The sequence below is a fragment of the Poromitra crassiceps genome (assembly GCF_964638095.1).
Source record: "Poromitra crassiceps genome assembly, chromosome: 12".
Classification (NCBI taxonomy): Eukaryota; Metazoa; Chordata; class Actinopteri; order Beryciformes; family Melamphaidae; genus Poromitra; species Poromitra crassiceps.
In genome coordinates this window covers 21051066-21068290 of record NC_139632.1, presented here as the reverse complement: position 1 = coordinate 21068290, position 17225 = coordinate 21051066, and the positions used below count along the sequence as shown (strand labels likewise).

At 47.0% G+C, this 17225-nt stretch overlaps 1 protein-coding gene across 2 annotated transcripts in view; it reads right to left on the bottom strand.

Moving 5' to 3' along the window:
- Nucleotides 1–395: 395 nt before the first annotated feature.
- plpp3 (phospholipid phosphatase 3) overlaps nt 396–17225 on the bottom strand; it is a 46996-nt gene continuing 30166 nt past the window's right edge. For both annotated transcript variants that reach the window (XM_083647974.1, XM_083647973.1), the window contains exons 6-7: nt 12460–12636; nt 396–2844 (exon numbers count right to left, since the gene is read on the bottom strand). In XM_083647974.1, the coding sequence (XP_083504100.1) occupies nt 2716–2844; nt 12460–12636 (306 nt within the window). In that variant the 3' untranslated portion in view covers nt 396–2715. The remainder of the gene's footprint in view (nt 2845–12459; nt 12637–17225) is intronic.

Here is a 17225-nt window from a genome sequence, read left to right as displayed (position 1 = left end):
TACACCCGTATGACCGAAACACTTACAACCATTTTTCATTTTTACAACCTTTTTCATGTGGTATTTGTGAACAAAAGGGCCGGAGGCCATTGCTGAGCACACTGCACATAGCTGGAAATCATCAAACTTGCATTTGCATTTGCAAGTTTGATGATGAATGAATTTTTAATTTGATCATATATATATACAGTATATATATATATATATATATATATATATATATATATATATATATATATATATATATATATAAACACACACACACACACACACACACACACACACACACACACACCACATTATATAGTATTGTATGGGGAAAGCCAATGGTTATTTTCACAGCAGAGTGAACAATGGGGTAAAACCTATATAGCAGGCAAGACACAAAGCAAAGGTGTGTTCATAATGAGCTTTTTATTTAAAAGCACATGTATTAGAGCTAAGTACATTTAGCAGAAAAACAACAACATTGCTAATATTTCTTTTGTACAAAAATGAGACAATACAAAAATACTAATATTGAATTTTAATACAATTGTAGGTGTATTTGTTGAACGCATATTAAAAACTTAACTATCACAATCTACAATATTTTAGTTATCTAGATACAAAAATTTGTCAATCGATGCTTTTTAAGCAGCACTTTGTAAAGAACACAGGTCTGTAATCATAGTGGATATAATCTAAACATGTTCAGAAACAATATTTTACAGAGTTAATTTGAGTGATCTATACATTATTTATATATTTATAAAAAGAGAGTGAAACGGCTTGGTGAAATGATAGGACGGACTATACGAGGAGAAAGATGTGCAACATGGCGGAGTGTGTATGGAGGAGGATTATCTGAGTCGGCTGTAAATAAAAAGGCTGCTGTATCTGGTAATGTACAATTGTTAGTGATTACACTGGACAGGCTATAAACATACAAGGTTAAAGATGCATCTTAGCAGAGAATAAAAATATTAGATCCACAGTTTTTATAACGTTCACCTGACAGGGAAAATTCCCTCCGCCCCTGGCCTCTCTCTTTCTGACACACAGTGGCACGCACGCACGCGCGCACACATGCACACCCACACACACACACTCTGACAGCTGACAGTGTGTACATTATGTGTGTATGAGGGGGTCTCATTCTACACACATATATTACCAGGGGGCGGTTCTTTTTCACAGGGCACAGCGCGCACACATAAAGACACACACATTCACACAGACATGCATCACACACACACACACACAAGATACATGTACAATGCACAAGCGTACCCACACACACACACACACACACACACACAGGAGTGTACGGGACGCACAAGTGCACACACGGAGAGACAGACATACATCGCTAACGAGTGATTGGGTGGGTGAGAGCCCCTCCCTGCCAGCGGAAAGAGCCCCAAATCATCCCAAAAATAATGTGCCAGCTTAGCTGTAAATCAACACGTTCCTCTTTCCACGGTGACAGACCACACCCCTTCACTCTGCCCACCCCTCCCCTTCCCACCTAGGAAACCAACCAGATGGCCCCAGCACCAGGAAGTGGCATGGCACAGCCGCGCCTCTCACACAGGTGCTGACAGGCTGAGAGATCCGCCTCCCTCCTTCCACAGAAAATACGATCCCCCCTTCACTAAATCTAACCCTAAAGAAATGCAACATCCCGGGTTTCGGCTGCGCTGACAGCCCGCTACAGAAGGCTTGATGTGCTGGTCTGGAGATAGAGCTATATGAGACTGGAGCCTGTCGAATCCCAGTGCTGAAGACGTGACTCAGCTTACTGGGATACTGGTGTCTTGACAGATTCGGTATCCAGTCAGTCAAAAGGGCTTGAAAGATGACCAGGGGATTGCACTCTGACCAGCTGTAAAAGGCCTAACTTCATGGATGTGTGTTTGTTACAATGTGCGATTGGCTGCTTATATCTAAACCCCATGTTGATCCTCACATCAAACCCAAGCTATGCTAACTTTGTCCTGCCCGCGACATGGAGTCTGCTGAGACCCGCGCGCCAGGCTAGGTCAGCTTGTCTACGAGTGTCTCTATCTCCTGGACATCAGCAGCATCAAGTTTTCTTATAGCTAGACCTCTCAGGCAGCAAGTGGTGACAATGGACTTAAACATAGTGCTATAAGTTATACTTTTTTCTATACTGTTAATATTTCTATGCTGCTAGTTATATTGCAGTAATATCGTTCCCATAGCTAAGGAAGTTGTTGTCCTAAGGCCACAGAGAGTGGAGAGAGGGAGCAGCACTAGACATCCCTCTCTTCCTACACAGGGCTTTGTCTTTTTTTTCATTCATTCATTCTTTTCGCTTTACACTGGTTTTCCCTTTGTGTGGCCACACTTCCATGGAACCTCCGCACCCTCAGCTCTGCCTGTCTGTTCACTTCAATTCATTTTCTCTTTTTAGCTTCCAATTCCTTTCTGTTTGTGCTCAAAACAACGGGCTCAAATGTGAATAGTAGTTAACATAATAGTAAATAAGAAGTCTGGATAGTGAGAGTGGACTCTGTTTGTGCAGATCTCAAATCGGACACCCTATTCCGCATGCAGTGCCGCCGCAGCACCTCTGGGGGCACTGCATGGGGGAGGAGGGTGCCGTTTGAGAAGCAGCTACAGTCTCTCGTCGCTACATTCTACTGTCCGATGGGAGGTGAGCAGCGCTTGCGATTGGCTCCTCAGTCACAGGAAGAGGTGCGGCCTCTCTCACACCATGTTGTGGTGGTTGTTCCTCTCGATGATGTCGGAGGAGGGAAGTAGCTCCTTCTTGATGGGGGAGGGCGGGGGCGTGGCCGGCTTCACCCTCGGCTTGAACAGGTCCGACACGTAGAACACCTGGGGGACACAGGGGGCAGAGGGAGAGCGGGGCGTTATTACGACAGTGGCAAAACAGTAAAGAAATCACCCCCCAAAAAAACGTGTTTCTTTGAGTGGGAGCCAGTGAGAAAATGAACAACTTGAAGTGAACTTATGAAAGTTGCATGACATCACGCTGATGAGAACCACCCTATCACCTCCCTCTGACATGCTTCATGGCATGTCAACCCAAACGAGCAGCACTGAGTAATCTGGCTGCAGGACGTGAACTTGGTACAGCTCACCCGAAAATGACAATCATCTAATAACAGAACTCACAAAGCCCGTTTCCATCACCATCACCGTCATCATTAATAAAAACAGTGAATTCCCCGCCTTCATCGGCTCTCTCCACCTCTCTCACTGTGAGAACGTCTTTCATCGGCTCTCTCCACCTCTCTCACTGTGAGAACGTGAGGTCAGCTCGCCTGACGTCGGAGGCAGGAAGGAAGACCAATACAGCTCTTCCTGAGGTCCTGATGACATCATATGCCAATCAGGAAACTGGGCAGGGGACAGGAAGTGGGACCGTGGAAACTACTGTCCTCCCTACTGTATGTTACCGTTTCCACTGACAGGGGTCTGGGTCACCCATGAGCAACAGTGGCTTCAGCTTCAGAGTAACACACACACACACACACACACACACACACACACACACAAACACGCGCATGCACACACACACACACACACACGCACGCGCACGCACACACACACACACACACGCACACACACACACACACACACACACACACACACACACACACACACACACACACATTTAACTGGCAGGCGTAGGATCCTTTCCTTCCTTGCTGCCAGTCTCAGGGCCTGTGCCAGGGAGACAAGGAGTGGGGCTCTGGGGAGTGTGCGCACGCGCGTGTGTGTGTGTCTGTGTGTGTGTGTGTGTGTGTGTGTGTGTGTGTGTGTGTGTGTGTGAGGGGTGGGGGGGGGCTCTGGGGAGTTGTCATACAACACTAGACTCCAGGCCGCTGGGAGAGAGTCTACTGTGTGGCAGGCCAGCTCACAGGGGAAAACAACATGGCTAAACCATAGGGGAATTTACACTGGGAATCTCATAGGGGAAAACACATGGGAATGCCATCGGGGGGAAATTGTAGGTAATTTAGTTGTGTTCGTCTTTTTTTTTTTTTCCCAAAAGAAAGGCGCCATACACAAGGGTCTGTGATCCATTCATATCACACAGAGCGTCTCATTCAGCTGAGATGAGCTGATGGCCAGGCTGGAGTGGTGGGCTGCTGCACAGCAGACATTCTCTTCAATTACAGTCTGACATTTACTGACCTTTTCTGCCGACCTTTGACTGACAGATGACATCACCCACAGACCGTCATGTACTCCCTCTACACGCTGTAAAACATGGCGCCGTCACGCTTCTAAAAGGGCCCTTTGTACTGCCGTGTGTGTGTGTGCGCACGTGTGTATATGTGGTATGTACAGTTACAGTATGTGATCATATAGTGTGTAATATAATCATATAGTGTATGTAGTGTGTAATGTTTCAAGCGGTGGAGAGAGATCTAATTTGGATTTGTATCTCAGAGAATCAGCAAATCCATCATGGGACACATTCCATGGTCATTTTACATAGGCCGCCTTTTCATCCAATCACAGCGGTCCTTGTTGCCGTGTCGCATGCAACCTCCGACCCATCACCCCTGAACCCGCCATGATGGAAGCCTTATCGGAGCACCACAGCACCGCCGCTTCCTGTACCTGACGCACACACACGCACGAACACACGCACATGCACACACACACACACACACACACACACGCTCACACACACACACACACGCACACACACACGCATACACACATACACACATACACACACACAGTCTCCTGGCCTATTGTGTTGAGAAATGCCAATTCAGCAGCAGGGCTCTGGAGGGAAAGGGGGAGTGTGGGCTCCTTAATGCTGTTCTACTGGAAACAATCCAGCGGAACCTTTAAAGGCAGCATACTGGTGTGTGTGTGTGTGTGTGTGTGTGTGTGTGTGTGTGTGTGTGTGTGTGTGTGTGTGTGTGTGTGTGTGTGTGTGTGTGTGTGTGTGTGTGTGTGTGTGTGTGTGTGTGTGTGTGTGTACACACTGTGTTCTTAACCGCTATTAAAGTGTCATGGCTGACACATAAAAAAGCTGAGTCACACGGGAAGTGAGTGTGCCACATTGCAGGAGCTGTGAATGTCTAAAACCAACAAATGACTCACTGGACCCCCCGTGTACATCATAGAAAAGAAAACTGTGAATAATTCTGCACCCTTTGTATTTTAAAGACTACATGAACCCAAGTGGTGCGAGGGTCGCTGGCGTATCAGACTGAAAACAGAGGGTTGAGAGGCGGGCCATAGCCTGTCGATGATTTGATTTGACAGTTCTGGGCACTGGAGTTGGCGTTGGCCAATCCTGGCGTGTTCCGCCCCAAAATCGAGCGTGTTCTGGCGCCACGTGTGAGTCGGCTCTGGGAGAACCAGGCAGCCGGCTGCTTCCGTGTGGACCGGCGCGGACATGCTGAGGCAAGAGTGCTGCCTGCCGGCTTGGAGCGTCGACGGTAAATACCACGATAAATACAATATTCCTGGAATGCGAGTTTAATGAACCAGTTACATGTTCTATGCATCCTACATCAAATGAAGACATTACCGTTTGCTTTATTTTGTATGTTAAATACTTATTGGCCAAGTTATTAGTTAGTTTATGGGCTAGAAATCCTGCCAGGTTACAGCGGGTTAGAGGCACTAGGCGGCCATCTTGCCTGCAGAATTTTCTCCTCGAAATGAAGATTGATTGACAGCTGCCATGTGATTGGTTGAAATGGGGTAGAAATGTTATAGTACTTTGTTACGTCACCATACTGTACATTACAGTTATGAATGAAATCATGAAAAATGAACTTTTGAGGTGGAAAAAGTGTGGGAAACTAAAGAAATTTGATTTTTGTGATTTTTTTGCATACATTATTAAATAAGGGCACTGAATACCCAGGTACGTGAACAAAAAAATATATATATATATACATTTTTGGGTTCAGCTCGTCTTTAAAGAAATCTTGTGACAATGTGCACACTCATTTCCCCCAGAACACAACCTGTGAATTAATTTACACCAGCTTAGGTCATAGGTCAGGATGTAGCTGTTAAAGGTCCCATTCCGTGCAAAAGCTGTTTTTACTTGTAAATGCATATATACTGCTGTCAGCCCTCCCTGTAATGAGTGGTCACACGCTCAGAACTGCCACAGTTGGATTTGTCCCTATCCAGCGTCCCCCTGCAGTCTCCTCCAAGCCACACCCCCAAACGCTTCGTTTGCCCAGAGGGGAATTGGGACATCACTAGCTTCCTCCTGCATACTGCGCGGGTCTCTCTCAAACAAGCTACCTGCACCATTTAGTCTATAGCCACAAAATTAACACTTCTAGCTGGAGCGACGCCAACTGTACGTGATCCAGCAACTGCAGAGGTGCATTCGGTAAGTCTAGGCATTTTGAGATGTCCTCTTTAGCGTAGTACCGTTAAGTTAACGATAACTCGCAACTTAGCGTGCTGGTCCACAGACGCTAATCTGATTGGCCACTGGGAGCCTGGGGCGGGCTCTCCCTCAGCGGCCAATGGGAACTGTTAGTTCTGAATATATTATAGAAACAGGCCATTCTTGGGAAGCGACGAGATGAGGAAGTGAGAACTCCGTCACAACAAACGGGGTTGCTATATTTTCGACAGATTAATCCAGAATCATGTTTTATGGACCAGAGACACACGTTTTTAAGAGGTTACAGCTGCACGAATTGGGACCTTTAATATATTTACACTTTTCAGAGAAGATAAGTAGGTATTTCAATGACTGACCACATGGCAACATGTGAAATCAAACTCTCTCATGCATAAGGTTCAAAATTAATACTAAGCGCTAACTGGTGGCATGGTTCTGACTCGGAGATCTCAATTTTGACACTTCAGTTGTGTGTCTGTCTGGGGCGATAAACGAGGACTTCCTGCTTTTGCACAACTTGACCAGCCGGACCCGGCCTGGCAGATGCTCTGAGTGTCAGTGTGTGTGTTTAGGAAAGAGAGAGAGAATAAGAGGGAAGGCGAGAAGACAGAGAGAAAGAAAGAGCTCTTGCCATCTCCTTCCTCTCTCATTGTCTGACCAAACTCCACTTGACGGTGACAATGACCCTGCAGAACAAACCAATGCTGCCCGAGCTTTCTCTCTGACAGCTGCTTCCTGTTTGAGCTGGCCCTCCAGACCTTTATCAAGTCACGTGGTGAAAAGTAGGTCACTGCGTCTGAGAGGAAGTGTAGGTAGGAGAGACCCCCCACCTCCCTTTGCACTAAACAGACATGCATCTACATGTCCTTCAACCGTGTGTGTGTGTGTGTGTCTCAGACATCATCATCCACCATCAGAAGGGTACACAGAACTTGAATGGATAGAAAGTCCCTCCACTGGTTGTCACGGTAATTTGGGTGTTAATGGAGTTAATGGTGACAACTCAATAGATTGAGTCGATGTCTCGTCATAGACGCTGTGGTAGCTGGCTGGGGGCGTGGTCAGGGTGGGGTAAATCCCCCCGTTCTCCCCATTCAGCATAGTTAGCATTTAGCTATGCTAGCCCAGCCCAGGCAGACACGATCAGGGATTTAACCCCCGCAGTAAACGCACGTCTAAAGACAGATGTCTATGTACCTGCTCTAGAATCCCCAATCCTGTAGTGTAGAGCCGCAGCACCGTCCTTTGGTGAGTCAACCCATTGAGATATGTTTTTTTTTTACCCCACTCGCATGCCAGCCGTAGTACAGTTTGTGGGCGTTCCCACACAGACCGTCAAACTCAAGTCTGGGAATTAAGGCTGTAAAATCTGCCACTTGAGAACTGAACCCAACAGTACTCGCTGCAAAACCTCTCCCCTCAGTAACTTACTGTTAGTCATTCTATAGCCCAACATGAAAATGGCCGCCGTTCCGACCATCCCGGAGCGTTGATTTGAATGGGAATGACGATATCATCCATTCAACTTCTGTGTGCAGGACTCAGGCAGGAGGTTTAATTTGGCAATATACTCACAACAATATACTCACAACAATATACTCACAACAATATACTCACAACAATATACTCACAACAATATACTCACAACAATATACTCACAACAATATACTCACAACAATATACTCACAACAATATACTCACAACAATATACTCACAACAATATACTCACAACAATATACTCACAACAATATACTCACAACAATATACTCACAACAATATACTCACAACAATATACTCACAACAAAGGCCAACTTGCCCGGAATCAACCCACAGTGGGACACATCGCCGTGTAAAAATGTGGCTTTGTATTGTTCACTCTATGCCACTGGGGGTGCATTACCGTAACCTAGGAAACCAGGGAGAGCCGTGACAAAGAACTCAGGGAGCAACAGAAGATGTCAGCAACGAGGCAACTGACCACAAAAGGAAATGTAGTCTCTTTCCTACAAGGCAACAGCACCAAGCATGTGATGTTTAGACCACCTGCAGACGATCTCACACCGAGAGCTTGCAGGGAAGAATTCCACTCGCTTGGCCAGAAAGCCTGCGGAGGCCAGGGCCAACGCGACGCTTCATTTTCTCTCCAAACGTGTTCTTTTGTGTTTTGTTCATGCGAGCCGGACCGCATCTCGTTTCCGCAGCACGTACGTTACAGCCAGCTTCAGCAGTCTGGACTTTCTCTGCACACACACCTTCAGCTCAGGATGTGTTCACGTAGCGCACTCCCCCAGGCTGCCACGGGGCTCCTGGACATCAGCTGATTCCGCTTAGTGAAGACGTCTCATGAGAAAGACTGGCAGCAGACCGCAATTCTCCAACAACCGAACTACTGTTAACGACCGCTGGGATTCCGGCCACGTCCGGCGTGCGCACGAGTGCCAACTCCAAAAACTCACATCTCTTCAGAAGGAAGCCTTTGCCAGGTCGTTACACAGTTGACAGAGGACATGTTTCTCACTGACCTTCAAAGACAAAATCGTAGTGAGAAAGATAAACGGGAAGGACAAGGCATGAAAAGAACATGTAGTAAGATCTGAGCAGAGACGTTCTCTTCACGCCCTCAGAACATGGCGGGTGATGGAAGAATATATGATCCTCTGACATGAATCAATGCTGTGACCTGATGCTTTTGTAAATCTTTCAAATCCATTTGACAGGAGAGTGATTGAACCTGCAGCTTCCTTAAGCTCTGAAGATGTTAGCACTTTGAACTCATACTTTCTGCTGGCTTTAGCTTCAGAGCAGTTCTGCCAGCTCAAAGCCTGGTACCGATCCGTCTTATCTGCTCTCATCCCCTGTCAAGTCCTCTCGGCTACGCTGCTTATTGCGATGCTCTAACAGCCGAGCCAAAGTGCTCACAGATGTGTGTTTCTCCTCAAGAAGACTGGGGGAAATCAGGAGGGGAGTCAAGGATTGTAAAACTAACCTCACTGCCCCGAACGGCAGGGGTTTGAGTGTGTGTGTGTGTGTGTGTGTGTGTGTGTGTGTGTGTGTGTGTGTGTGTGTGTGTGTGTGTGTGTGTGTGTGCGTGCGTGCGCGCGCGCGTGTGCCTGGATGCGTGTGTGTGTGTGTGACTGTGAATGGTTATGGGTGTGTGGCTGTGTGCTGTCTCTCTACTTGCGGGAGGGTTGTGGAATAGCTGAGTTGGATTCAACCCGCACTCGTCCCCGAGCCAAGATGCAGACAAGGCTCCTCTCTCCTCCGCCCCTCCCTCATGGCTCCTGCCAGATCTAACCCATTCAGAGGTCACGCTCGCAAGGCGGGGCCTAATCTGAAAACATTCTGTTTTTCCTGGTCAGAGTCGATGTCGTCCAGGAGCGACGACGCCCAGCTGGAGGACAGCGGCTGCCTGCCAGAGCATTACAGTCTGTTGTTCCTCGCTGGTCTGGGCTCATGGAGGCTCACTCTATAGATCCCTCAACGCCATAACGAGGATCCTGCTTTGGTATGTGCGAGTGTGCGAGTCTGTTTCTGTGCGCATGCATTTTTAGCTGTGCCAAGGTCTGCCTAGGCGCCACTACCAGGGCCTCTCTCCGTTTTATGAATCTAACCATTTCCACGTTCATGATTTGGATCATGTAGAAAGGTGAGGGGTGTGCGTGTGTGCGCGCATGCGTGTGTGTGTGTGTGTGTGTGTGTGTGTGTGTGTGTGTGTGCGTGTGCGTGCGTGTTTCCATACTTTTCCCAGAGGCAGCAGAGTCTAGCTGGGGCCTGCTGTGCTGATAGAACCAGAGCCGCCAAATAAAAAACCCAAAATAATTAACAGCCTCATTCCTCTTTCAAAGACTAATCCTGTCTCTCTCTCTCTCTCTGTTCTCTTTTCACTCGCTCTCGTTTTCCTCTCTGCCCAAAGTCACTTTTCCTTGGCAGCGTCCAGCTTAGTGTAATGATGAGGCTTACGAAAATCCTCTGGCAACTGCTGTGACGATATGTCACAAAACCAGTGAATTAGGTTATGGTGTATGAATTCACACAAACACACGCGCACACACAGACACACACACACAGATGCGCGCGCACGCACGCACACACACACACACACACACACACACACACACACACAGACTCGAGCTAAGGCCTGGCTCCAGGCAATGTGTTATTCATTAAAGGGAATCAGATTCTCCTCACTTCGTTGCCTGCTCCAATTCTCTATTTTGCAAAAAGTGGACTGGAGAAGAAGTAAAGAAAGGGACAGAGGGGCGACCCGGGAAGGAGGGAGAAAATAGAGACAATCTGTTGGTTTGTCCACAGACTGTAACACAGATGAACATAGTGAGTGTGATGTCATAGACTCTAACACAGATGAACATAGTGAGTGTGATGTCATAGACTCTAACACAGATGAACGTAGTGAGTGTGATGTCATAGACTCTAACACAGATGAACGTAGTGAGTGTGATGTCATAGACTGTAACACAGATGAACATAGTGAGTGTGATGTCATAGACTCTAACACAGATGAACATAGTGAGTGTGATGTCATAGACTCTAACACAGATGAACATAGTGAGTGTGATGTCATAGACTGTAACACAGATGAACGTAGTGAGTGTGATGTCATAGACTGTAACACAGATGAACATAGTGAGTGTGATGTCATAGACTGTAACAAAGATGAACGTAGTGAGCGTGATGTCATAGACTGTAACAAAGATGAACGTAGTGAGCGTGATGTCATAGACTGTAACAAAGATGAACGTAGTGAGCGTGATGTCATAGACTCTAACACAGATGAACATAGTGAGTGTGATGTCATAGACTGTAACAAAGATGAACGTAGTGAGCGTGATGTCATAGACTGTAACAAAGATGAACGTAGTGAGCGTGATGTCATAGACTGTAACAAAGATGAACGTAGTGAGCGTGATGTCATAGACTGTAACAAAGATGAACGTAGTGAGCGTGATGTCATAGACTCTAACACAGATGAACATAGTGAGTGTGATGTCATAGACTGTAACAAAGATGAACGTAGTGAGCGTGATGTCATAGACTGTAACAAAGATGAACGTAGTGAGCGTGATGTCATAGACTGTAACAAAGATGAACGTAGTGAGCGTGATGTCATAGACTCTAACACAGATGAACATAGTGAGCGTGATGTCATAGACTGTAACAAAGATGAACGTAGTGAGCGTGATGTCATAGACTGTAACAAAGATGAACGTAGTGAGCGTGATGTCATAGACTCTAACACAGATGAACATAGTGAGCGTGATGTCATAGACTCTAACACAGATGAACGTAGTGAGCGTGATGTCATAGACTGTAACACAAATGAACGTAGTGAGCGTGATGTCACCCATTGGTTTGTGGAGCCTCGGGTTTGGCATTTTGGCCAGTGCCATCTTTTCTTTTAAGCCAGAAGTGATGTATTTTGGCAAGAGGGGGTTTCCCAGAGCCACAGCGCTGCCTGCTATTGGTCCATGATCAGCGAGCTGCCCGATCACTGGACAGGCGACCTGTCAATCATGCCTAAAACAGTCTTTGTTGTGGTCTATTTGACTCTAAATGGGTGAGTTATATAAAGATTCACCCCCGGACAGTTGTCATGAAAGGTGAAATTAGAGACCAAAAACTGTTTTTTTGAAGCAGGCTGTAAAAATGTTTGTTTATGCTGTAAAGGTGGGTGTTTAACATGGGGGTGAACTCGCTTTTGCAGCCAGCATCAAGTGGCCATTCGAGGAACTGCAGTTTTTGGTACTTCTGCATTGGCCTCAAAACTGCCAAACCTCTATACAATCTATCTATAGCACATCTTTACAATCCCAATGACCAATTCTACAAAGGTTTTGGGGGTATGTGCGTATATGCATGCATTTCTGTCTGCATGTTTACAGTGAACCTGTATGCATTCATGCCATTCATACATGTTTTTTACCCCAGTGTATGTTCACGTGTGTGTGTGTGTGTGTGTGTGTGTGTGTGTGTGTGTGTGTGTGTGTGTGTGTGTGTGTGTGTGTGTGTGTGTGTGTGTGTGTGTATGTGTGTGTGTGTTGTGTGTGTGTGACGTGTGTACTCACTATGCAGTAAGCCACCAGGGCTCCCTGGGCGAAGCCTGCCAGGACATCAGTGGGGTGGTGCTTGTGGTCGGAGACACGTGATAGGCCGGTGTAGAAGGCCATCATCAACAGGGTGAACTGGAGCAAAGGGCGGAGCAGACGAGCCCCACGCCATGTAAACCTGGACTGGATATAGAACTGGAGAGAGAGAGAGAGAGAGAGACAGACAGAGAGAGAGAGAGAGAGAGAGACACATATTATTTATATGTACGTACAGTATGTTCATGGTGAAAAGGTTAAGGACTGTGACAAACATGTACTTGACTGTACATTTTTTCCTAAGCATGTAATAGTGTAAGAACCGGGCTAAGAATCGCCTTCCGTATGCTTAACATAAATCTATAATCCACATCATGTTGTTGATGGCAGTAGCAATGCCAAAATGTCTGTGCTAATGATGTTGGACTCAGTCCACTTTGTTGCCCGTAATGGACTGAACCCTCACACCTGGCTGGAAATGATTCTAAAATGGAGTGTTTAATGTACATGTTGTATTGCCTTTTTCACCCTGCACCTGTGGTGTGTGTATCCGTGCGGGTGTGTTATTACTGTCTGAGAAGTCTCGATTGAATCAAAGTGGGCAGGCTGGCCAGACCCGCAGGGAAACACACACACTCTCCACAACACACACGCCGCACGGCCCGGAGACCCGGACATGACTGATTCTATGGTTCAACATCCCAGCTGTAAAAACAGCACTGCCACAGAGAGCTGCAGGAGTGCACACACACACACACACACATGCGCACACACACACACACACACACACACACACACACACACACACACACACACACACACACACACACACATGCGCATGCACACACACACCATGCCATGTTTCAACACTGTTAGGATGAACTCTCTACCCTCTATTAGAATAAACAGAAGATAAGCGGATGTATCCCCCCCCCCACCCCCCAAACTTCCCGCACCCCCCACCCCCACCCCAAAGAGCTTTCTGGGTCATGTTTAAGACCAGAAGAGAACCAAAACAGGAACGACTAAGTCGAAGGCCATCTTCAGTCACACATTCACATGCATAAGCAATTGCAAATGCATGGACTCTCTCTCTTTCTCTCTCTCACACACACACACACACACACACACACACACACACACACACACACACACACACACACACACACACACACACACACACACACACACACACATGAACACACACACACACACACACACACACACATGAACACACACAGACACACACACAGACACACACACACATGAACACACACACACACACACACACACACACACAGTGCAGTGGCACTATATGGTGAGGTCAGCCGAGGTCCCTCAGACATCCTGTGTTTCTGCACCACTCAGAGCCTGTACTTCCCGTCTCTCACACCCAGAGACGGAGGGCCTTGGGAGGGGCGGCCTCAGCCAAGGTCTCGCCAACCCAAACCTCCAGACTTGTGTCTTGTAATCAGCTAAGCTAACAATACCTACAGACAGCGGCTGGTTCCTCCCCTCCCACCCCCTCACGCATGCACCGCCAGCCCCCTGTAGGTGTGGACGTATAGCTGCCTCACACTTCCCCTACCACGCTCATCTCATTGTTCTTCTCCTCAAGGAAGGAGAGGAAAGGATCCCTCCCATCCCAATTCCATTCCTGTCCTCTCCTCCCTGGCAGGGATGTTTAGACTGCAGGCTTCCTCTATTCATAGCTTTCAAGGGGCGTTACGTAAGTACAAGGAACGCCCATTCTGGCGGTCAAAACTCAAAACAACAATGGCGCTGAACACTGACCAGACGCAGCTCCAGCAAAAAGCGGTCTTTTTTCCACCAGTTTCCAGTCAGGAATATTTAGACCATCTATCAAGCGTTGAAAAAGAACGATATCTAAACAAACTGCACGTTTTGGGCACTTCAAACAAACCGAACTATCGTTAACGTTACTGTCCAACACATGGCAGTTCGGAGAAATTGTTTCACAACAAACTGCGTGCGGAGTGCGGACTCGTTTTTATAATGTTGTGGAGAGAGAGCACAGCCCTCGTCGTGTGTGAAGAGAGAGGGAGAACGGGTGAGACAGAAGCAAACTATTTTTTGCAGATCTCAAAAGCAGGTAAACCACTGTGGGATTAGTGAGACTATTGCTAAAAGAGAAGATACTGTAGTGATGCCTGTGCTGTCTTCCGCTCAAACAGTACTTAGCAGTACTGTTTGACCGTCAGGTGGGCGTTCCCGGCATCACGTAACGCCCCTTGAAAGCTATGAATAGGGGTTCTCAGGTACGGGGCGAGGAGGAAATACTTTTGTCTGATGTCCCGCAACCATGAGAGCAACCTCCGCATACCCTTCACATCACATCCTAAACCTCTCATTTTAAGCCAGGGTTGGAGTACCCCCCCCCCCCACCCCCCCCACCCCGGTTCTCTGTTCCTCTGTGATCCACTCTGAATCAGGGTCACACAGCTCTCCTACCCGTCTCCGACGTCCGATCGCAGATCCAAAAGATATAATAATCCTCCTACGGAAGCCAGTAGTTTAGGCGGCGGAGTTAAAATGATATTCCTGTGTGAAACAACTGTTTAAAAGCAGTCTTTCCACAGTCAGCCTGTGCCAAATTTAAGAGAGGAGGAGAAGCTTCCTAGTGGCGACAGGAACCTTGGGAGTTTGAGTATTTCATGACATGTTTTGCTTCCCAGGTGCGCTGGATTTGATGATTTGATCACTGTGCCGCCGTGTGACTGCAATGTTGTTTGCTCACCGTGTGCAAGCGGTGCATCGTGATAGTGAGATCAAACACACCCTGCTGTCAATTCGGCACAGGCTGTGGAAAGACTGTTTTAAACGGGTGTTTCACACAGGAATATCATTTTAACTCTGCCGCCTAAACTACTGGCTTCCATAGGATGATTATTATATCTTCGGATCTGCGATCGGACGTCGGAGACGAGTAGGAGAGCGTTTTGAACGCTCTACCCCCCAAATTTCCTTATGCTACGCTGTGTGAGCCTGATTCTGAGTGGATCAGAGAGGAACAGAGAACAGGGGAACATATGGGGCTAGGATTGGAGGGGCTAAAAACTAGGCACTAAAGTTAGGCAAAACAAGGAAACTTACAATGTCCCACCAATCAACTAGCAAGAGGTTATTTGGGTTTACTCACAGCTCTCCAGTCATGCAGATAGACTGGAGAGCTGTGAGTAAACCCAAATAACCTCTTCGGCAGCCTGACTCAGTGGAATGGAGAAAACACGCACACGCATGCACACACAAACACACACGCATGCATACACGTGCATGCACACACACACACACACACACACACACACACACACACACACACACACACACACACACACACACACACACACACACACACACACACACACACACACACACACACACACACACACACACACACACACACACACACACACACACACACACACACAACCAGAGAATGATAAGCAAGTGAGAGGGTCGATGATCTTCCACAATCGCTGACCCTCCTAACAGGCTTGTGAGCTGTGGCTCAGCACTGTTTCAGTGTACACTATCTCCTCGTTCACTCCGCCTCAGAGACTCAGGCGTCTGCCTTTCTGAACCCTAGTCGCCTCCCTGAAATCTGCTGTGCATCTCAAAAGTCCAGCCTGGGAAAAACAACAATAAAACACAACAACAGAAGCAGTCCCGTCACATTCCCATGACGGAGAGAGAGCGAGAAGAGCGACACAGAGTCTGGTGGTTTCTGGAGGAATCCGGCTCATTCCGACAGGATGGTCTCTCTCTCCCGCCGACTCAAAGACAGTGTTAAATTAAAGATGGTCTCTCTCTCCCGCCGACTCAAAGACAGTGTTAAATTAAAGATGGTCTCTCTCTCCCGCCGACTCAAAGACAGTGTTGAATTAAAGATGGTCTCTCTCTCCCGCCGACTCAAAGACAGTGTTAAATTAAAGAAAACACACAAACGAACGAGATGCCGAGTTTGACACGCCAGCCCCCTCCTCTCCCTCCTCTCCCTCCTTCCTTTGCTCTGGTTCACACCATGCTGTGAGACAACGGCATAGCTGTGGCTAACATCAATTAGGCTACAACATGAACACACACATTGGCTTGCTCTTAACCAACAACATGCTATCTGCCTGACATGACTGATGAAGTGTTCAGGAAGAAGACAACCCCACAGAGATATGACCTGATCCTGATCCTTTGCTGCTGAACAGAAAGGCCTCCAATACTGGTATGTATATACTGTATATATATATATATATATATATATATATATATATAGTGTGGACCAGTGACATCACTGGTCCACACTAACTCAAATTAATAACTCATTAACTCAAATCAACTCTCAATAACTGTCAAACTAGATGAATGATGAATAGTTTGACAGTTATTGAGAGTTGATTTGAGTTAATGAGTTATTCATTTGAGTTAGTGTGGACCAGTGATGTCACTGGTCCACACTTTAACACTCAATAACTGCCAAATTAAATTACAGACTTCAAAACAGTTTACAGTTTTCTGATATACTACTGATGTTCTAATGATACAAAGCTGGTTGAAAATGGGCGGAGTGTTCCTTTAAGTCTCAGGCCTCGCCACATCAGTCAGCGCCCCAGCACACAGACAAGCCGCCGCAGGAAATCAACTGTTCCATAATCACAAAGTACCAATTAGCAGAGGAGTGGGGGGGAGGGGCAATGTGACAGCCACATTGTGGAACTGCCACTTTCACCCTGTGA